Genomic DNA, 22,126 nt, shown 5'->3' on the forward strand with positions numbered 1-22,126 from the left:
AAATAAAGATAATACTTACCCAGTGCTGCTTACTTGTCCTGTTTTTCTTCTGTTGATATATTAACCCCTGGTGGGGCAGGTGGAAGTGGCAGCGAGATGAAGTACCGGAGGTTGCGCACATCGCCCACTTAAATCCAAATCCCCTGCAGGCGCTGCAGCGGGACCTGGATCCTCTCCGGCAGCTGGTAGGGGTCTGTGTGATGCGCGCAGACAGCCGCTTCTCCCCTCCGCTTCCGTTGGGGCTTCCATGATGGAAGCCGCACCGGAAGGTCACATGACGCCGGGTTCAGTAATAGAAGCCCCGGCGGAAGTGGAGGGGAGAAGCGGAGGATGTCTGTGTGTTTTGCACAGACCCTCACCGGGTGGCAGAGAGGATCCAGGTCTCCTGCAGCTTTGCGGGGGGTCTGGATTCTACAGTTATAATCCGATCTCTGTTTGAGATCGGATTATAGAAGGACGGGAGTTTTTCAGAGCGTTTGCTCTGAAAAACATAATTTTATAAATCGATAAAAATCGATTCAACTAATCGATTATGAAAATCGTTGACAACGATTTTCATAATCGATTATTATCGATTTTATCTATTCGTTGTTGCAGCCCTAGAAGGTATTGCTATTTGTGTGATTTCCATTCAAAATCCACATATAATGTGCATATCCTATGAGTTGTCCTCTTTTGAAGGTTTTAAATAAATAAATAAATAAAGTTCCGCGCAAAATATTTTTTTTGTATTTATTTATTTTCAATAGTGTGTTTTAGCTTAGGATATCTGCATAACATATCACATTTTTTACATTGACAGACAAACATTTATTACACTTACCCACAAGAACATCTCTGAAAAAATATAATCATGGGAAACATCTTTGGAAACCTATTGAAGAGCCTGATTGGGAAGAAGGAAATGCGAATACTCATGGTGGGCCTTGATGCTGCTGGTAAAACCACCATATTGTACAAACTGAAGCTCGGAGAGATTGTGACTACGATCCCCACCATAGGTATGATCATTATTTATAAATTGTGGCAGAATAGCCGGGTTTTTCACCAAAAAAAAACACACCAGGATGCAATTTGCTTGAGATTTTTTCACATATTAAATAGTGCGGTGTTTAGTAATACAAAAACAACATAAATCCTACTCCAGTTTGGAGAGTGACTAGACAAAGCTTCTGTCTATCAACTGGCCAGGTAATCCAGTCCCAGTTATAAATACCAATTCCACCAAAAATAGTTTGTACACAGTACTTTTTCCATGGTTTAAGGATTGCCTCCTCTCTCCCCTACAGGAGACACCAAATACCTTTGCAGTCTTAATCTCTTGCAGCGTGGTTTCATTACACCCTCCTGAAGGAACCTGTATACAAAAATAATTTAAGGCAGAACATTCTGCTTCTGTTTTGCTGTAATATAAATTATAAAAATGAGACCTCATTCTTAAAACCACAAAAAAAGAAAGACTCCATAGGTGATAAACTCTGCATGGCATTACTTGTATAAGAGACTGTAGGTAATTTTGATGGATTTGTTTAGTTATACTAAAAGCTGGGAAGGTTACAGTTCCACTTCCATGTAACTTTCCAAGAATGGTGTATAGGCGCAGAATGAGTTCAGTTACAGGTGCCGCATAGTTAGACAAAACACTGATTGTACTCTCTACTATCATAGGCAGGTAAACCTGAGCAGATCTGTCATAATAATTATCCGTTTCTATGGCATGCACCTATTGCTTCCTGCTGTTGCATCACATGACAAGTTTTCTTGGTAAAAGTGATGAATGAGGCACAATTTTACATGATCAAGAAAAATAATATTCTGGCAAAGGTTTAATCATTCATCAGTGCCTAGATTTGTGAATTTTAATTCTGCGTTTAGTTATAAAAGTGGTAAGCCATTATTATTATTTAATATTCAATTTATACACTACAATTTATTATTGAAGTGATTTGTATTAAAATGAGGAGCTAATTGAAAGATCTTCATGTGTTGAGACTGCTGTGGCTTTGTAGTTTTCTTTAGGATGCAAGTGAATACCAGCATCTACCGCACTTTCATAGGACGCTGGCTTTAACTCGTGTAGCACTAGAGATGAGATCTATGGTGACATTTCTGAGAACACTATCCAAATCAATACAGAGTATCACAAAAGGCTGCTTTACAGAGCCAGAGCGACAAGTAGCTTGTATGAATTCCTTCTATCACTGTACTGAATTACATTTAGATATCAAAACTCTTCTCAGAAATAATGTTGTGCTTATGCTAGTGTTTGCCACATTTAGAATGCTAATACTTCTCTGAAGTCATACAATACAAGGAAAAGCCCATTGCTAAATTAAAAGGCTCTTCACTTCCCTAATGGTATAGACGTGTACCGTGTTAGCCGTAGAAAGAGAGAAAGCAAATTTTGGAAAGATTATACCTTTATTGGCTAACTGGCGTATAATGGATTGCAAGTTTTTTAGACTATCTAGGGCTCTTCTTCAGGCATATTAATAGGTCTACTTCATCCCCTCAGTTTCATGTTATGTAGAATAGCATAAGTTTGCCGTATTATTATTATTCATTTAACTCGGTGTGTAGCTGGACCTAAATTTTAAAAAAATCTATACGCATTACAAGCTAGTCAACCGGTCTATGAAATGGCTAACACTGTATCTTTTTTTTACATAACAGGCTTTAATGTGGAGACTGTGGAATACAAGAATATTAGTTTTACAGTGTGGGATGTGGGTGGCCAAGACAAAATCCGGCCACTGTGGAGGCACTACTTCCAGAACACTCAGGGTGCGTCTCTCGTGTGAATTTTGTGAAAAGCTTCTCTGTTGTGGGAAGTATGAAAAATATATAGTGTGTTCCTTGCAAAGGTATTTAGGTCCCTTTAATACTGTAAATCTAAACCACAAAGAATACATTGAAATGCAGTAACACCAGATCCATTTGTGCCTCCATCTTATATACCGTATTTGCTCCATTATAAGACAAGGTTTTTTTCAGATGCAAATGCTCTGAAAAAGACCCATCGTCTTATAATCGGGTCGTCTTATAATCAGACCTCAAATGAGACTAAGATCCAGATCCACAGCAGTGCTGTAGGGGACCTGGATCCTCCTGTCTTATGCCCCCCCAAACTTACCAAAGCTTCTGACACCCCGGTGTGTGTACTAGTCGGGGCAGCAGGTAGACGTCTACGCATTCGCATAGACAACTTCCGCCGCAGCCAGAAGGAGGTGCGGTTAGCAGCGGGGGTTGTCTGCGTCCATCGCTCAGACCTTCCCCGGCTGTCAGTGAGGAGAGTTCCAGTGCGGGGAATTCTCTCTGACAGCCGGGGAAGGTCTGCGCGATGGACGCAGACAACGTCTACCTGCTGCCCCGACTAGTACACACCGGGGAATCAGAAGCACCGGTAAGTGTGGGGTGTTAAATGGGGGGCATAAGGCATTTCTATAGGCAGGGTGCTCTATGAAATGCCTTTTAACCCCCTTAATGCCACTTTGCCTCCAGAAATGCCTTTTAACCCTCTATACGCCATTCTGCCTCCTGAAATGCCTTATACCTCCCTATATGCCACTCTGCCCCATAATATGCCTTTTATCCCCCTAAATGCCAGATTGGCATATAGGGGTATAAGGCATTTCTGGGGCAGAGTGGCAAGCCTGGGGGCAGATTTGCATAACTGGGGGGGGGGCAGGTTGGAAATAAAAGGAAATAAAAACAAAATATTTTTCTCAATCATAGCTTTTATTAAAAAAAATAGTTAACATGAATTAACATTTACTGGTAAAACTTTTTTCCTATAGGGTCGTCTTATATTCAGGCTTTTTCTTTTTTTCCTAAATTAATATTCAGATTTTGGGGGGTCGTCTTATAATCAGGGTCGTCTTATAATCAAGCAAATACGGTAGATGAAAGAATTTGTCCTAATGAGGAATTTGAGTTTTAATGTAAAGTATCACACAGAACAAAATGTATATATGCTACATGTACTCTGTAATGTAATACAAGAGAATTATGAGGCGCCTGAATACTTTTGCAAGGTACAGGTTATAGTGCTGGATAAATATTTTTACCTCTAGGAAAATCCATCACTCTAAATCTACACACAGTGTATGTTAACACACTACAAAACCCTGTTTATTTAATAAACCAAACATTTCTTGCCCAAGAAATCTTAGATCAACACTCCCCTTACTAACATGCAACATTCTTCAATAAAACACTATAAACTTCCTACAAGTGACATCACTAATGCTTTTCTCTTCCCCAGCATTATCTGGTCTATGCTCCCTGTAAAGTGAATGATGAACAATGTCTCCTCCCTTTTCCTGTTAGGGTTAATATTTGTGGTAGACAGCAATGATAGAGAGCGAGTGAATGAGGCACGTGAGGAGCTGATGAGGATGCTGGCAGAGGATGAGCTGAGGGATGCTGTACTGCTGGTTTTTGCTAACAAACAGGTGAGTTTACTGTATAAAACTAAAATATCCACAAACGGGTAAATTCAGTAAAGGGAGTTTCACCTCCTTCGCTGCACTATTCATTATGAATGGCAATTCCTGGCATGTGTCTCCTACAACAAGGGTTGTGCTGGCCTTGTATAATGTATAGTTCAGCTAGTGAAGTGACTAACTAGTCTTACCTCTTCTGCCAATCTTTTTTTTTTTTTTTTAACAAAACCCCCAAAGATTGCTTGGCTAAAATTATCTTTAATTGACATAGTTCTTTATTTGAGGGCTACAACAAGGGAACATGTCTGTAAGTGTCTAAAGAAGACTGACTGTACTGATTATGTATTTTTATTGTGGAGGTTATCTAACCTTTCATTTATTGGGAGCTATAGCTGACTAGTGAACGAGTTGGAAACTTTATATGAAAATGTATTGGATACATATATTAAACCGTTTTATTATTATATGTACTATTTTACGTTTATTCTGTTGCCTTTCTTTGTGCAGATTGCTTCTGCTAGAATAAATGTATATAACCATCTCCCTTCTCCAGGAATAGAATGTGTTCATTCTAAAGTTTACTCAGTGGTGAATAAAGAGCTAGCGGTAGCTCGCACACCACCTGTTGGAGCCCCAAATTTTATAGCATGACATATTACTGATTCCATTCTTACTTCATTGCTTACACTGCCAGCAACAGATCATCATGCTCTGTGTGTCTTAAGTATTACAAGTATTTGCTGGACTTAAGTTACTTTATGCCCCAAGACTGTAAATAGTGGTATGAAGCATGTTAATACCAGTGCCCATACCAGTCATTACACGGTTATCCTGCATCTGAAATAATGGAGCTCTTTGCCGAACCCTAAAACCAGAGGGGGTGGGATGAAGGATTGACTTGTCACAGAAAGTGGTGTTAATTTTGTATGAGCTTGAGAGTCTCTACCTGCTCCTTAGTTTCCTCCCTAATTTTCTTTACAGGACCTGCCCAATGCTATGAATGCCGCTGAGATAACAGACAAATTGGGGCTGCATTCTCTGCGCCACCGCAATTGGTACATCCAGGCTACGTGTGCCACCAGTGGTGATGGTCTCTACGAAGGGCTGGACTGGCTAGCCAACCAACTGAAGAACAAGAAGTGAAGAAGTGTGTCCCTACCTCCTCCTCCCCAGCGTGCACCTGACTTTTCCTCCCCCATCCTTTCCGTCCGAAAGTTCATCTCCTGCCCAACCGGGTTGGGGTTGACTTCTGGCACAGACCACAGTATCCCAGCTATCCTGGTTCCACAATTGCTTTCTTTGCTGTTTTGGTTTGGAGTGTTTTTATCGGGTGCTGTGTTTCTCCTGACTCATTCAGCTGCTGTTACTTGCTTTTTTATTTTCTTTAAAGGCTTTGGGAGGGGGTGGACTGCAGAGATATGGCAGTACACGCCACAGTAATCCACCCCTGTAGACAGGGTCGGTGAAAGGGAATGATTTGGGAGCTGTGCTGTTTTGTGTCTGTATGTTCTGTGGAAGCTTCCCTGTGCAGAAGGTATTTGGCTTCTTGTGTTTGTTTTCAATGCAAGTTTTATCAGTGCTTTCAGTGAATTTAACAGAGAAACACTATTTCTAACACACTGTATTATTTGCTGCTCAAGATGGGAATTTGCCAAGACCAGTTCCTAACATTACAGTATTTGGCTTTGTAGTGTAAAGCCATTTTTATTCTTGCCTAACCCCACTCCTTAGTCCTGTAGATAGACAACATATTATTAGAATGGAGTTCTAAAATCAGTATGAGTCCGGTTAAATGGTTTTGCAAATTTAATTACATCAGTGTCTTATTTAAAAACGCAAACCATAAATCATATGAAAGGTAATGTAAAAATGAAATTAGGCACACGTTGCATAATCCATATAAAAAAATGATATTGCATTCAAGATTATTGTATCCAACATAATGCCTTAGCATCATGAGATTTGCAGTTCCCCACCAGCCACAATGGTATGCTTGGGTAACAGCTAACAAGATTAATTAAATACAATACTCCCCGACCCAGTTTTCGAGAAAGGGAACCTTTATGATATTGTTTGTGTCTCTAAATTTTAATAATTTTAACATAAACGTTATTTCAGTTAATCCTATGAATATTCAGAGAAGAGAGCTCTTTTTACTTCAAATTATTGAGCAAATATTCATAAAATCTTATTTTGGGCTGAACTGCTATTGCAACTGGCACTTAAAACAAAAGTAAAATGTACTTGAAAAGTTTCATTTTTGTGCTCATAGAGATGCAGTATTTTCCATTTGAGAAAATATGAGAAATAAATGCAAACAAATTTCAACGGTTATGTTGTATTGTGGCTCCTACCATTATAAAACAAGGGGTTGCCTAGAGCACAGTGTGCTCGAGAAGTAAAAGCATCACCACCCTTATTTATGACTGGATCAGCTCCCAGTGAGGTCACTATGGCAGTCTGTACTGTCAGTGACATCACTGGGTGCACATCCAGACCTGTGATGTAATTGCAACTGCACCTTCTGTTAAAACGTACTATGTTAGCATAGAGTGAAATGAACAAAGCCTGCATCCCCCCCCCCTTTTTTCCTACGATTCATTCTTAAACAATTAGAAACCAGCCCTTGCAGAAAGCATGACAGGCATTTGGTTGATCCATCTTTGCATGATAGTTTTGGTCCAGATTTTCCAAGTGACCTTTTTCTGTCCACATAATCTTTTCGGATGGAATAAAAAGGAATTTATTTGCTTGTGCACATTCAGGTATTGTTGAATTAATGGAAGATCACTTAATTCACAGGTTATGCTTTTAGACTTTCTGAGCTTTTCTGTTAAACATGTAAAATGTGATTGTGACTTCCATGAAGACAAACTCATATTTATAATATAATATAAGCATTAACCTGCTTTTACATGTGTGCTACCAGGGTCAATTATACCCACACCACATATATTAACAAGACCAATGTCTGTGTAACTCTGTCATTCAGCAGTATTACAAAGGTAAGGAGTAATATATGTTTTTTGGGGACTTTCTACTTTCTTATATTTCAGTGACATACCCATTCCATTTGTTGGAGTTATTATCTCCCCTTTTCCACAGAAATAACATTAAGCCAGACAGGGCTGCTGGTGATGGGGCTCATGGTTTATTACACTATTTCCCTTCCAGCCCTGGGGTCTAGTGTCTTGGAAGAACTGGCGTTAAACTATATTTGTGGTGGCATTGTCCTCTTACGATCCATTTTGTGGACTTTTTATATAAGGGACCATTTTTGTTTATTCTGTGATTGTTGATTTGATATTTCTCAATATTGTTGGATTTGCAAACTTTTATTTCTTGCTTATTTTCTATACATTCATGATATTTCCTCCAGTGCTCTCCTTCTCACTAGTATTTTTTTCTTTCCCACTTTAACTTGGTCTGTGTGTGTGGTGTAAAGTGAAAAGTATGGTTTAAGCTGGGTATTTTCTGTTTGTATATTTTGGAATGTAAGGTGTACGTATAAGATAATTAAAACCACTGGGAAAAAATGTAAGCTTTGTGTCTTTAATTGTTTCAATGGTTAATTGTTATCCTTTAATAGTTTCAGATGATGTTTTGGATGACTTTCTTAGCCCAAACACAACACAGAACAACTGATTCTTTAACCCCTTCAATCCCGGAGAAATTTTGCCATTTTTGCGCTATGTCGGTTCAGCGATGATTCTCTTTTACTGTGAATAGTGTACCCATATAAACTATATATTGTTTTTTCAAGGAGAGATAGAGCTTTCTTTTGATACCATAGTTGGATGATTAGCTGAAAATTTAGAATTAGAAATTTAGTAAAAAGTAGCAAGAATTAGAAAAAAAAATCTGTGTTTTTTTCATTTTCCCTCTGAATCCTCACAAAATTAGGTAAAAAGACAGAAAATTCCATCCAGATTTATCCATTTAGGTGTCCTGTAGATGTCGATGTGCCCAAAGTGCCCGTTCCCGGCCGCCTAAGTTGATCGCGGCCGGCCGGCAGTTTTGCTCTAAGTCCCCGTTTTTGGCAGGTCAAGTTGCTTGAGAAACCCTGGAAGTCAATGAGGTCGGATTTGCCGGCCGCATCCGACCCTCGCTCCATCGAAGTCGGCATGCCTTGCCGGATTTTCCCGGTGGTGACGAGGAACTCCGTCCCGGTTCGCCAGGGACGTCAGGCACCCTCCGCCGGATATATAGGGAAGCTGCTGCTTGTTCCAGAGAGCCGGCTCCCAACGACCTCGCGAAGCCCAGCCCGGGTGCCGGCCAGGTCCCGGCCCCGGCCGGTAGACCTCCGAAGGTCCCGCCCTGGGCTCCACGGACCTCGTGACGCCCGGCCCGGGTGCCGCACCGGCGGTCCAACCCGCCCAAGTCCCGGGCCGGGTCCCGGGAAGAGCACCATGGGGCAGACCCCCGAGGGTCCCGCCAGGGGCTCCCCGGACCTCGGGGTGCCCAGCCCGGGTGCCGCACCGGCGGTCCAACCCGCCCAAGTCCCGGGCCGGGTCCCGGGAAGAGCACCATGGGGCAGACCCCCAAGGGTCCCGCCAGGGGCTCCCCGGACCTCGGGACGCTCAGCCCGGGTGCAGCACCGGCGGTCCAACCCGCCCAAGTCCCGGGCCGGGTCCCGGGAAGAGCACCATGGGGCAGACCCCCGAGGGTCCCGCCAGGGGCTCCCCGGACCTCGGGGTGCTCAGCCCGGGTGCAGCACCGGCGGTCCAACCCGCCCAAGTCCCGGGCCGGGTCCCGTGAAGAGCACCTAAGGCAGACCCCCGAGGGTCCCGCCAGGGGCTCCCCGGACCTCGGAACGCTCAGCCCGGGTGCAGCACCGGCGGTCCAACCCGCCCAAGTCCCGGGCCGGGTCCCGGGAAGAGCACCTAAGGCAGACCCCCGAGGGTCCCGCCAGGGGCTCCCCGGACCTCGGGACGCTCAGCCCGGGTGCAGCACCGGCGGTCCAACCCGCCCAAGTCCCGGGCCGGGTCCCGGGAAGAGCACCTAAGGCAGACCCCCGAGGGTCCCGCCAGGGGCTCCCCGGACCTCGGGACGCTCAGCCCGGGTGCAGCACCGGCGGTCCAACCCGCCCAAGTCCCGGGCCGGGTCCCGGGAAGAGCACCATGGGGCAGACCCCCGAGGGTCCCGCCAGGGGCTCCCCGGACCTCGGGACGCTCAGCCCGGGTGCAGCACCGGCGGTCCAACCCGCCCAAGTCCCGGGCCGGGTCCCGGGAAGAGCACCTAAGGCAGACCCCCGAGGGTCCCGCCAGGGGCTCCCCGGACCTCGGGACGCTCAGCCCGGGTGCAGCACCGGCGGTCCAACCCGCCCAAGTCCCGGGCCGGGTCCCGGGAAGAGCACCTAAGGCAGACCCCCGAGGGTCCCGCCAGGGGCTCCCCGGACCTCGGGGTGCTCAGCCCGGGTGCAGCACCGGCGGTCCAACCCGCCCAAGTCCCGGGCCGGGTCCCGGGAAGAGCACCATGGGGCAGACCCCCGAGGGTCCCGCCAGGGGCTCCCCGGACCTCGGTGTGCTCAGCCCGGGTGCAGCACCGGAGGTCCAACCCGCCCAAGTCCCGGGCCGGGTCCCGGGAAGAGCACCATGGGGCAGACCCCCGAGGGTCCCGCCAGGGGCTCCCCGGACCTCGGGACGCTCAGCCCGGGTGCAGCACCGGCGGTCCAACCCGCCCAAGTCCCGGGCCGGGTCCCGGGAAGACCACCATGGGGCAGACCCCCGAGGGTCAGGCCAGGGGCTCCCCGGACTTCCTGAGGACCAGCCCGAGTGCAGCACCGGCGGTCCAACCCGCCCAAGTCCCGGGCCGGGTCCCGGGAAGACCACCATGGGGCAGACCCCCGAGGGTCCCGCCAGGGGCTCCCCGGACCTCGGGAGGCCCAGCCCGTGTGCCGCACCGGCGGTCCTACCCGCCCCGGTAGTTGCTCGCGGCCGTCCGGCGTTTTCGCTCTAAGTCCCCGTTTCCGGCAGGCCAAGTTGCTTGGAAAACCCTGGAAGTCGATGGGGTGGATGTATAGATATGTCTATAGAGCTGTGGGCATGGAGCCGTAGATGTAGGGATGTAGATGTATAGATATAGACGTGTATATAGATGTAGCTATATAGATAGATAGATAGATAGATATAGATAGATATCTTCTTTAGTCTCTTTTACACCTTACCGACTTGTTCGTGTGTTACCCGCATTCTCCACCATATGTGACAGAATACCCCTTCACTTTGGTACTCTGTCCGGGAATCTTTACTACACACAGTCTTCCAGGCTGCAGAGACGGCTCAGACACGAGGAGGGTAAAATAAAAGGCTGGGCCTGTTTTTATTTTTCGTCACAGGCATAACAGAAAATAAATAAATCAAAACAAAAAGCCTCGCTCTTGTGAGCACTAACTAATACAAGTTACTCCAACCTAACTGCAGTTGGACGGCTTATCCGTTCCAACAAAACAAAATAACACAATATATGCAATAATTGCAGCAGTCAGTGTTTTTTGGCAGCTCTCTCTCAGGGAGCCAAATGATCTCTCACACTGAGACCAGGAGGCTACTTAACTGCCTCTCCCATTAATTAGTGGAACCAGGTGAGTACTAGGAGAGTATCCGATAATCTCCGGACTGGATTCCCACCTGCTGGTCTTCGGCTGCTCATAAACTGTGGAGTGGAGCACTGGCCCGCCCTACTCTCCAAATGCTCCACCCCAGGGACCCAAAACACACAAATAACAGCAACAGACGTTAATAATTCCAATATTAACAGTGCATCTCCCTGGGGCTAGTAAAAACTATTGTGGGTAACCACCCTTCAAAATATAAGGGGATATATACACTCCCTCCATTATCATCCCCTGCTTTCTGTCACAATATATATATATATGTGTATATATATATGTATATATATATATATATATATATGTGTATATATATGTGTATATATATATATATATGTATATATATGTGTATATATATGTGTATGTATATATATATATATGTATAAATATGTATATGTATATATATCTATATCTATATAGCTGTAGATGTCGAGATATAGCTAGATGTGTATATATTGTATGCTGGGGGGTCCACTGCCTATGTACCCCCGCTGTTTTGTGCCCAAAGTCCCGGTTCCCGGCCGCGAAAGCTACTCGCGGCCGTCTCGCGCCGTCGCTCTAAGTCCCTGTTTGCGGCAGGCCAAGTTGCTTGGAAAACCCTGGAAGTCTATGAGGTCGGATTTGCCGGCCGCATCCGACCCTCGCTCCATCGAAGTCGGCATGCCTTGCCGGATTTTCCCGGTGGTGACGTGGAACCCCGTCCCGGTTCGCCAGGGACGTCAGGCACCCTCCGCCGGATATATAGGGAAGCTGCTGCTTGTTCCAGAGAGCCGGCTCCCAACGACCTCGCGAAGCCCAGCCCGGGTGCCGGCCGGTAGACCTCCGAAGGTCCCGCCCGGGGCTCCACGGAACTCGGGACGCCCGGCCCGGGTGCCGCACCGGCGGTCCAACCCGCCCAAGTCCCGGGCCGTCTCCCGGGAACACCACCTTGGGGCAGACCCCCGAGGGTCCCGCCAGGGGCTCCCCGGACCTCGGGGTGCCCAGCCCGGGTGCCGCACCGGCGGTCCTACCCGCCCAAGTCCCGGGCCGGGTCCCGGGAAGACCACCATGGGGCAGACCCCCGAGGGTCCCGCCAGGGGCTCCCCGGACCTCGGGGTGCCCAGCCCGGGTGCCGCACCGGCGGTCCAACCCGCCCAAGTCCCGGGCCGGGTCCCGGGAACACCACCATGGGGCAGACCCCCGAGGGTCCCGCCAGGGGCTCCCCGGACCTCGGGGTGCCCAGCCCGGGTGCAGCACCGGCGGTCCAACCCGCCCAAGTCCCGGCCGGGTCCCGGGAACACCACCATGGGGCAGACCCCCGAGGGTCCCGCCAGGGGCTCCCCGGACCTCGTGCAGCCCAGCCCGGGTGCCGCACCCGCGGTCCTACCCGCCCCGGTAGTTGCTCGCGGCCGGCCGGCGTTTTCGCTCTAAGTCCCCCATTCTGGCAGGCCGAGTTGCTTGAAAAGCCCTGGAAGTCTATGAGGTCGGATTTGCCTGCCGCATCCGACCCTCGCTCCATCGAAGTCGGCATGCCTTGCCGGGTTTTCCCGGTGGTGACGTGGAACCCCGTCCCGGTTCGCCAGGGACGTCAGGCACCCTCCGCCGGATATATAGGGAAGCTGCTGCGAGTTCCAGAGAGCCAGCTCCCAACGACCTCGGGAAGCCCAGCCCGGGTGCCGGCCAGGTCCCGGCCCCGGCCCCGGGAACCCCACCGTCCGGTAGACCTCCGAGGGTCCCGCCCGGGGCTCCACGGACCTCGGGACGCCCGGCCCGGGTGCCGCACTGGCGGTCCATCCCGGCCAAGTCCCGGGCCGGGTCCCGTGAAGCCCACCTTGGGGCAGACCCCCGAGGGTCCCGCCAGGGGCTCCCCGGACCTCGGGGTGCCCAGCCCGGGTGCCGCACCGGCGGTCCCACCCGCCCAAGTCCCGGGCCGGGTCCCGGGAAGCCCACCTTGGGGCAGACCTCCGAGGGTCCCGCCAGGGGCTCCACGGACCTCGGGAGGCACAGCCCGGGTGCCGCACAGGCGGTCCTACCCGCCCAAGTCCCGGGCCGGGTCCCGGGAACACCACCATGGGGCAGACCCCCGAGGGTCCCGCCAGGGGCTCCCCGGACCTCGGGGTGCCCAGCCCGGGTGCAGCACCGGCGGTCCAACCCGCCCAAGTCCCGGGCCGGGTCCCGGGAAGACCACCATGGGGCAGACCCCCGAGGGTCCCGCCAGGGGCTCCCCGGACCTCGGGGTGCCCAGCCCGGGTGCAGCACCGGCGGTCCAACCCGCCCAAGTCCCGGGCCGGGTCCCGGGAACACCACCATGGGGCAGACCCCCGAGGGTCCCGCCAGGGGCTCCCCGGACCTCGGGGTGCCCAGCCCGGGTGCAGCACCGGCGTTCCAACCCGCCCAAGTCCCAGGCCGGGTCCCGGGAACACCACCATGGGGCAGACCCCCGAGGGTCCCGCCAGGGGCTCCCCGGACCTCGGGGTGCTCAGCCCGGGTGCCGCACCGGCGGTCCTACCCGCCCAAGTCCCGGGCCGGGTCCCGGGAAGCCCACCTTGGGGCAGACCTCCGAGGGTCCCGCCAGGGGCTCCCCGGACCTCGGGAGGCCCGGCCCGGGTGCCGCACCGGCGGTCCTACCCGCCCAAGTCCCGGGCCGGGTCCCGGGAAGCCCACCTTGGGGCAGACCTCCGAGGGTCCCGCCAGGGGCTCCCCGGACCTCGGGAGGCCCGGCCCGGGTGCCGCACCGGCGGTCCTACCCGCCCAAGTCCCGGGCCGGGTCCCGGGAAGCCCACCTTGGGGCAGACCTCCGAGGGTCCCGCCAGGGGCTCCCCGGACCTCGGGAGGCCCGGCCCGGGTGCCGCACCGGCGGTCCTACCCGGCCCCGGTCCCGGCCGCGGCTCCCGGCCCGGCCCCGGCTCCCGTGAACCTGCCGCCGGGTAGACGGCCGAGGGTTCCCCCGGGGCACCCCGGACCTCGGGCCGCCCAGCCCGTGTGCCGCACTGTCGGTCCTACCCGTTCCCGGCCGCCCAAGTTGCTCGCATCCGACCCTCGCTCCATCGAAGTCGGCCTGCCTGGCCGGGTTTTCCCGGTGGTGTCGCGGAACTCCTTCCCGGTTCGCCAGGGTCCTCAGGCACCCTCCGCCGGATATATAGGTGAGCGGTCGGCGTCGACCGCCACGACCAGGACAACGACCGATCTGGTGCCCCGCGCCGGGCCGGGGAAGGCAACCCTCGCTCAGGCGGTCCCCGGCGGGCCCCCTGGTGCAGGCGAGCGGCCCGCCTCCCCGTGCACCTCCCGGCGCGGACCCCCGGGCCCACCGCGGCCCGGCCCGCGGCCCCGAGGTCTCTCCCCCGGGCCGGGGGAGAGCCGCCCCGGGCGCCGGACCCCCCTCGCAGGCGACTGAGTTTGCTCGGCCCCGGACTCCCAGCGGCCCGAAGCCGCGGCCGGTTGGGGCTACCCGTGGGCGCTCCACGTCCCACCCCGGGTTCCCCCCGCCGCGGAGCACGCACCGTCCTTTCTCCCGGCCCCGAACGAAGGGAGGGGGAGCGCGCGCTCTCCCTCCGTCCCCGCGGCCCCCTCGCCGCGTCCCCCCGCCGCGCAGAGCCGATCTGAGGGCTGCGCCCCCGGCGCCCGCCGCCTCCCGCCCCGGGCCCCCGGGGCGGGAGCGGTCCGCCGGGGGCCGCGTCCGGGCCCGGCCGCTGCCGGGCCCCCGCGTGACGACGGGAGCTACCTGGTTGATCCTGCCAGTAGCATATGCTTGTCTCAAAGATTAAGCCATGCACGTGTAAGTACACACGGCCGGTACAGTGAAACTGCGAATGGCTCATTAAATCAGTTATGGTTCCTTTGATCGCTCCATCTGTTACTTGGATAACTGTGGTAATTCTAGAGCTAATACATGCCGACGAGCGCTGACCCCCAGGGATGCGTGCATTTATCAGACCAAAACCAATCCGGCGGGCTCGCCCCCGCCGGCCGCTTTGGTGACTCTAGATAACCTCGGGCCGATCGCACGTCCCCGTGACGGCGACGATACATTCGGATGTCTGCCCTATCAACTTTCGATGGTACTTTCTGTGCCTACCATGGTGACCACGGGTAACGGGGAATCAGGGTTCGATTCCGGAGAGGGAGCCTGAGAAACGGCTACCACATCCAAGGAAGGCAGCAGGCGCGCAAATTACCCACTCCCGACTCGGGGAGGTAGTGACGAAAAATAACAATACAGGACTCTTTCGAGGCCCTGTAATTGGAATGAGTACACTTTAAATCCTTTAACGAGGATCTATTGGAGGGCAAGTCTGGTGCCAGCAGCCGCGGTAATTCCAGCTCCAATCAGGGCTGGGCGTCGGCTGCTCACTGTGGAGTTGGGAGGCGAGGGGAGAGGAGGTGGTTTTGTGTTGCTGGTGGAACTTGGTTTCTTTTTATTACTTTCGGTGCTGGACGTTTGCTACCCCGGGGAAGGTAACTGCCTCCCCGGGGTCCCATCATGGCCTCCACCCTCATTGAGGAGTGGAGGGGCCGCATTTCCATAATCACGGAGAAACTGGTCTACACGGAGGACGGCATCCTACTCCCATCCCGGGAGACTGCAGGAACCGTATGCAGGGCTGTGCGTCGGAACATGGAGGCGCTCGAGGCATACACCACGGCCTTGAGCGCCAAAATAGCCATGCTCAAGAAGGGAGTCGGTCTGCCCCACCATCTGAGGGTCGACCCGACTTCCCTCCTGTTGCTGGGGGCCCTCCATCTACGGGCCCTCGCCCTCAGGGACGCCGGGGCCAGGGCCTTGGAGACCGCCGAGGCGAGTGTGAATACGAACCCTGAAGATGAGGAGGCGGTGGAACAGGGCCCTTCCTATGCCCAAAAGGCTAAGGTGGGGCTCCCAGTACCTGCGGAGTCAGACGGGGAACCCCTCAGGCAGGCCCTGGCTAACCTCCAACAAGAGTTGCGTTCCCTGGGGGAGGAGAAGGAGGAGGTTGCCGGACAGCTGAAAGAGCTCCGGCAGCAGAGCAACAGGGTGGGGAGTCGTCATCGCGGCCCCATACGGGAGCGGATCGTCTCCCTGAAGGAGAAAGAAGCGGAGTTGGCGAGACGCACAGCCCAGAACCGTGACCGCGTGCGGTTCCTGCAGGAGAAGCTGCGGGAGCAGGAGGTGGAGGAGTCGGGGGTACCACCGACCCCGGAGGACCCGGAACCGGTGGCGCCTACATCACCACCGCCACCGCCACCACCACAGTACGACGGGACCCAGGAGAAGTCCGCTATACAAAGGCCGCTGATTTTTTCAATGGAGGAATTGGACGAGGAGGAGGACATTAAGATCCAAGCTGCGCCACGGAGGCGGAAAAAGAAGACCACCAGGAGCAGGCCCGCTATCCAATCGTCCGGGGAGGAGAGCGTCGGGGATACCCCCCCCATCATGTCCGAGGAGGAGTTCCCATCCCTCCCGGCCCGGGTCCCCGACGCTGCTGCCGAGGATCCGAGAGCGGGCCCTTCCCGTCGGAGGGCCAGGGACACTATCCCCGCCGGTCTGCATTTGGCCGGTGAGCCCCGGGGACCTTGTGTGAGTACCTTCCCCGATGTACCTGTCGGTATGTCCCCTGTTGTTGTCATGTCCCCTGTTGTCCCCCCACCCCCAGTGTGTGTTCCCTCTGTAGTACGTTCACGTTCCCCTGTCTGTGTCCGTCCGTCTTCCGTGGCCCCCGTCGGGGCACGGGTTTTGTCACCCCCGCGGCCGGCTGCGGCACCGGCGACCGCTTCGGCGGCCGCCGGGGCGGCTGCTGCTGCCGCGGGATCCGTGCCGGCGCTCCCGGCGGCGTGCCCGCCTCCTTGTCCCTCCAGAGGGATCGGCGGTTCTGTGGCCGCTCCCCCCGTTGTAGTTGGTCCCATCCACCCTGTGGTGGTGGACCTAGTTGTCCCGGCTGCTCCTGCGGCTTCGGTGTCCCCGGAGGTGCCGTCCTCCGTGTACGGGGCCGCCGCTAACCAGGCTGCCCTCCCCCTGTCCAGACTACTCCGGGCGGAGGAATCGCCCGGAGTGCAGCTAAAAGAAGCTGCCGTTGCGAGTGGGGCTGCCGCTACCTGGGCGGCCCGCCCTCTGTCCCCACTACTCCGGGCGGAGGACTCGCCTGGAGGGCAGCCAGAGGCGGCTGTTGTTGTGAGCGGGGCCGCCGCTACCCGGGTGGCCCGCTCCCTGTCCAAACTACCCCGGACAGATGATAATCTGTCCGGAGTTTTGCCGGGCGCCGCGGCCGAAACCGCGGCGGTTACAATGGAGGCAGTGCCGGGTGCGGCTGCGGTCCCCGCCGGGGTCACTCCGGCAGCGGTGCCGGTGACCCCCGGGGCTCCCGCAGCCGTGATGCCGGTTGCTGGCTCCGCCCCCGTCGCGGCACAGGCCGCCCCCCCCGGTAATCTTAAAGTCGCACCGCACACCACACATTCTGTATGCCAGGGGACCGCGGGACCACCCGCGATGGCCCCTATAGTCAGGGTGGGGAAGAACCCTGGGGGGCAGAACCCCGGGAGGTCGGCGGTGGCCCGGGCTGCGGGGGCGGCCGCTGCGGTCAGGGCTCCTGCTCCGGCCGAAGGGGGGACTCCCACCGGGGTGACACCTTCCCCCGCCGTGACACAGGGGGTCGCTGCGGTGGCCGCGGTACCCGCCGATGGGTCCACGGGCGGGCATGGTAGCGGGGCCACGGGGGGGTCCACAGTGCCCATAGTGCCCACTCCAACGGTGGCCCCAGGTGCGACACCCGCAACCGCTAACGCCTGGGCGGCGGGTCCCCCGAAGGTTCAGGTGCCACCACCAGGCAGGCGGGCTACGGGACTCCCAGCAGGGCAACCCATGCGGAGAAGGAACGTGGTCCGCCTGCTGCACGTAGCGGAGGGATCCGTGCCCGATAGGAAGCGGGTGGTAGGGGCCCTGAAGGACCTGGGCTTTGCGGTCGCGGACTTTTTCGCCATCATCCACGTTAGCGGCACCCCTGAGTATGACATCAGTTTCATGTCCCCGAGGGGTCTGGAGAGGTTCTGGACCCTTTGGGAGGGGGTGCCAAAGTCCGGCGACAGCCTATGGGCCCGGTTCAATGTCCAGGCCATATCGCGCCAGGAGGTCCGCAAGGTGAACTTCCTGGTGCGGAATGAGTCCATACCCGTCGCGGACATACTGGTGTGGGCCCGCAGATACGGGGAGGTCTTGACCACCCCGGTCAAGACTCTCTGTGAGGACGGGATCTGGAACGGCGGCTGGACGGTCAACATCCGTCTGAAGGAGGTACGGGGTCTCCTACAGCACATGCCCAACTCCTTCTTCATCGGGACTGACCGGGTATCGTGCTTCTATCCCGGTCAGCCCCGGGTGTGCCACAAGTGTGGCTCGCCCCGGCATTTCAGCATAGGGTGTGATGTCACCAAGTGCACCCTATGCGGTGTTGTAGGACACTCCAAGCAGGAGTGCACTACTATCCGTTGCAACCTGTGCGGGGTGTTGGGTCATTCCTACAGAGCGTGTCCTGAAGCCCAGCACAACTTGGACAGTATCTGGGAAGGAGAGGGCGAATTCGCAGAGGAAGACCCGCGGCCAGTTGTGGGGGGCGCTCGGGACAAAGCTCTACCCGACGCCCCAGGTACCTCCTCCGGCACCGACCCCGTAAGTAACATCATTGACCCGTTGCTTGTCCGTCCAAAACAACGAATGTCTCACCCCATTTCTGTCTGTACTCCTTCCACAGGCATCACCACACGATCGGCGTCAGGACCCCGAGCCGCAACCACGCGGGATGAGTCGGGGTGGACGACTGTCGGTCCGAGGAAGGAGACCCCGACTCAGGAGGCAGCTCGGAGAGGTCCGGTAAGATCCTCCGCCTCTGCTAAGACCCCTTCCCGGGGGGATCCACCCTCCACACTAGAGGGGGAGAAAGTCCCTTCGGGACGGGGGAGCTCCGGGGCCCCGAAACCCAAATCCATCGTTGTCGCTGCCGCAAAATCATCAGCGGCGGCGGCCGTCGCTGAAACCGCTATCGGCAAGACGTGCGGGGACATACCAGTCCAGAACAGGTTTAGTGCCCTGATGGACTGGGGTACCCGCATGGAGGTCGAGGAGGCGGCAGAGGCGACGGCGGTAGTGGCGACAGTGGCGGGGGAGGGTGGAAGGGCCGCGGAAGCTCGAGGACACCTGGCAGAGGTGGAGGATAGCGAGTTGGTAGAGGTGCCGATTCCGGAGGAGGACGCCTTGCCCGCGGGGCTCTCCGCGAAAAGGTACCCCTCAGACTCGGACGGTGAGAACGTACGGAAAAAGGGAAAGTCTCCTCATTCTCATCACCCTTGATGGCGACTCTCCCCATACTATCCTTAGCCACTCATAACGTGGCTAGTATTAAGACGTGCAGGGCCCGATTTATAGCCTATGATAACTGGCACAGGGAGAACTACCATATAATCTTTGTCCAGGAAACCTGCCTGGACTCCCTGGGGGCCCTGCATGCAGCTAAACGCGACTGGAGATGGGGGCACTCCTTTTTTTCACTAGCCACGGAGGGCTACGGGGGAGTTGCCATCCTGTTCCAGGGTGTGGACATAACGTTCAATAGGGTGATTGAGATAACGAAGGGTAGGTGCGTAGTTCTTGATGTGTAGGTAGGCAGGCAGCCTCTCCGTCTGATTAATATCTATGCCCCCCAGACCAAGTGGGAGAGGAAGCGTCTGTTTAACGAGATAGAGCCTTTCCTCTACACGTCCCGGCATATTGTCTTTGCTGGTGATTTTAATACCGTTACTAGGACCAAAGACAGGAAAGGTGGCAAAGACAAACCGGGATACGACGCTTTGGCCCTTACTAGAATAGTCAGGCAGGCAGGCTTGGTAGATGTGCATATTAAGCACAACCCAGACCTCACAGGTTACACATATCAGCGAGGTAACTGCCAGAGTAGGATAGATAGGATTTATGTTAAGGAGTCTCTTCCGGTGACGGCACTTGTGCTTAAACCGGTGGAGTTCTCCGATCACCTTATTCTTACCTGTCTGTTAAATGTCTCGCAGGCTCCGCTAAGAGGTAAAGGGATTTGGCGACTTAATTCTGACATCTTGACAGAAGGCTGGGTTCAGCAGGCTTTCGAGAACTTCTTTCATGACCAGGTCACCGTTGCGGAATTCTGCACGACAAAGTCTGAGTGGTGGGAGATGGTGAAGGTAAGAACCCGTGCCTTATTTCGCTCTCTTTCTCAGAACATCCAGTCCTCAAAGTACAGGACTTATCTCGGGCTCCTGTGCAAGTTAGACTGTCTGGTGTCGCAACGAGGTGATCCCGGGGACATCTCTAGGGTCAAATCCATGATGAGGACGTTCCAGTATGACAGGTATGCCTCCTTGCTCAAGGAAAGGGATCATGGGGCTTACCACTCACCCGATCCTTTTCTTAGTTGCAAAAGGAAGGAGTCTGCTAAGATCATTACCTGTCTGCGGAACACCCTCGGTGTCCTGGAGGAAACTCCTCGGGGGATACAGAGGGTTGTCCGCGATTACTATGTGGAGCTCCTCGGACAGAGGAGACCCTGCCGACATCAGGCGGACGACTTTTTGATGGGTCTTTCCCTTCCTGAGATTGATCATGGAAAGCTGGATGAGTTGGTTAGCCCAATCACTGTCAAGGAGGTCACAGAGACAATATTAGAGCAGACAAGGAAAAAATCTCCGGGCCCTGACGGTCTTACGGCCGAATTCTATCATGCCTTCTGCGGTCTCCTGGCCCCTAGTCTTACCGAAGTTTTTAATGAAAGCCTGGAGAGGGGGATACTCCCTCCTTCGATGAGATCCTCGGCAGTGATTATGCTAACTAAGCCCAGAGTTGTCGACACGGCTGATGTGGGGAACTGGCGACCCATATCACTCTTGAATGTCGACAGGAAGGTTTTGGCGAAGATCATTTTTAAACGTTTGCAGGGGGTCGCAAGTGAGGTCTTGTCTGATTCTCAATACTGCACCGTGAAGGGCAGAACTGTCTTTGACGCCGTCTGCGAGGTCAGGGAAGCCATTGAGCGGTGTAGGGTAGAGGATGGGGATAAGTATCTCTTGGCACTTGATCAGTCGAAGGCGTTTGATCGGGTGGATCATTACTATCTGTGGGCAGTCTTGCGCAGGTATGGCTTGCCGGGAAAACTTATCAATTGGCTGATTTCTTTATATAGAGGGGCCGAAAGCTTCACTCTTGTTAATGGATGGAGAGGCAAACCGTTTAAAATCCGATCTGGGGTGAGGCAGGGCTGTCCCCTCAGCCCCCTCTTGTACGTCTTTGCTATAGATCCCTTCATCCGAAGGGTTGATGCAAGTCGTTTAAGAGGAGTGGCCCGAACCCCAGGAAGGCCCTTACGGATACTGGCTTACGCTGACGACATCTCTGTGATTGTGTCCGACACACAGGAGGCAGTCACAGTGGATGAAATGATGAAGAGCTATTCTGCTGCCACTTCCTCCCGGATTAACCGGGACAAGAGCGTAGTTTTCTGGTGCGGGAAGGAGGGGAAGCAATTCCCTCTCCCCGACGGTTTCCCAGTGGCCCGTGACCAAATTCAAATCTTGGGGGTTAAGTTCGGACCGGGAGACTACTCGTTGGTCAACTGGACCGAACGTTTAGCTGTGGCCTGCAGCAAGGTAGACGAGTGTTGCCGGTGGAAACTGACCTACAGAGAAAGGGTTCACCTGATTAAAACCTACGTATTGCCCCTGTTTACGTACGTCAGTCACACCTGTCTTTTGCCATGTAGCCTTCACTCGCGGGTGTTCGGTTTGTTCTTTCGCATGTTGTGGGGGAACAGGCTCAACCTCATTAAGCGGGAAGTGACGTACCTAGCCCGGCGACACGGTGGGTTGGCCATGGTTAACCCAGTTGTTGTCCTGACTACTAACTTTCTGAAAAGGAACTTCGGGCCTCTCGGAAGAGATGACCCCCAGACACCGGGCTGGGTGCACAGTTTCAGGAAATGGGGAGACCCCTTTTTACAGGACTGGTTTATGGGCGGGAGAGTGAAAAGCATGCGTGTTCGGCACGGCTCCTATCTCCCGACTTCGGTAGCCCAGGGAGTGAGGTTGTTACGCCAGTGGAATG

At 54.2% G+C, this 22,126-nt stretch overlaps 1 protein-coding gene and 1 pseudogene across 2 annotated transcripts; both read left to right on the top strand.

Annotated features, from left to right (window-relative positions):
- Window positions 1–853: 853 nt before the first annotated feature.
- On the top strand, window positions 854–5,588 carry LOC149279027 (ADP-ribosylation factor 3). 2 transcript variants are annotated; one of them, XM_089501475.1, is made up of 4 exons: window positions 854–1,001; window positions 2,674–2,784; window positions 4,330–4,454; window positions 5,427–5,588. In XM_089501475.1, the coding sequence occupies exons 1-4, from the start codon at window positions 854–856 to the stop codon at window positions 5,586–5,588; spliced, it is 546 nt and encodes a 181-aa protein (XP_089357601.1). The 2 variants fall into 2 exon arrangements, with proteins under 2 accessions (XP_089357601.1, XP_089357602.1); XM_089501476.1 differs by lacking the exon at window positions 2,674–2,784.
- Window positions 5,589–14,755: 9,167 nt separating this feature from the next.
- LOC149279028 (18S ribosomal RNA) lies at window positions 14,756–15,368 on the top strand (annotated as a pseudogene; the record flags this gene model as incomplete).
- Window positions 15,369–22,126: the final 6,758 nt, after the last annotated feature.

This window comes from Sceloporus occidentalis, unplaced genomic scaffold, assembly GCF_023333645.1.
Source record: "Sceloporus occidentalis isolate IW3139 unplaced genomic scaffold, rSceOcc1.0.p SCAF_175, whole genome shotgun sequence".
In the NCBI taxonomy this organism is placed as follows: Eukaryota; Metazoa; Chordata; class Lepidosauria; order Squamata; family Phrynosomatidae; genus Sceloporus; species Sceloporus occidentalis.

Bases quoted from the DNA above. Each gene is read 5' to 3' on its own strand.
- LOC149279027 (XM_089501475.1), top strand. From the start codon at position 854: ATGGGAAACATCTTTGGAAACCTATTGAAGAGCCTGATTGGGAAGAAG. The intron at 1,002-2,673 runs GTATGATCATTA...TTTACATAACAG, and splicing joins GACTACGATCCCCACCATAG to GCTTTAATGTGGAGACTGTG. The intron at 4,455-5,426 runs GTGAGTTTACTG...TTTTCTTTACAG, and splicing joins TGGTTTTTGCTAACAAACAG to GACCTGCCCAATGCTATGAA.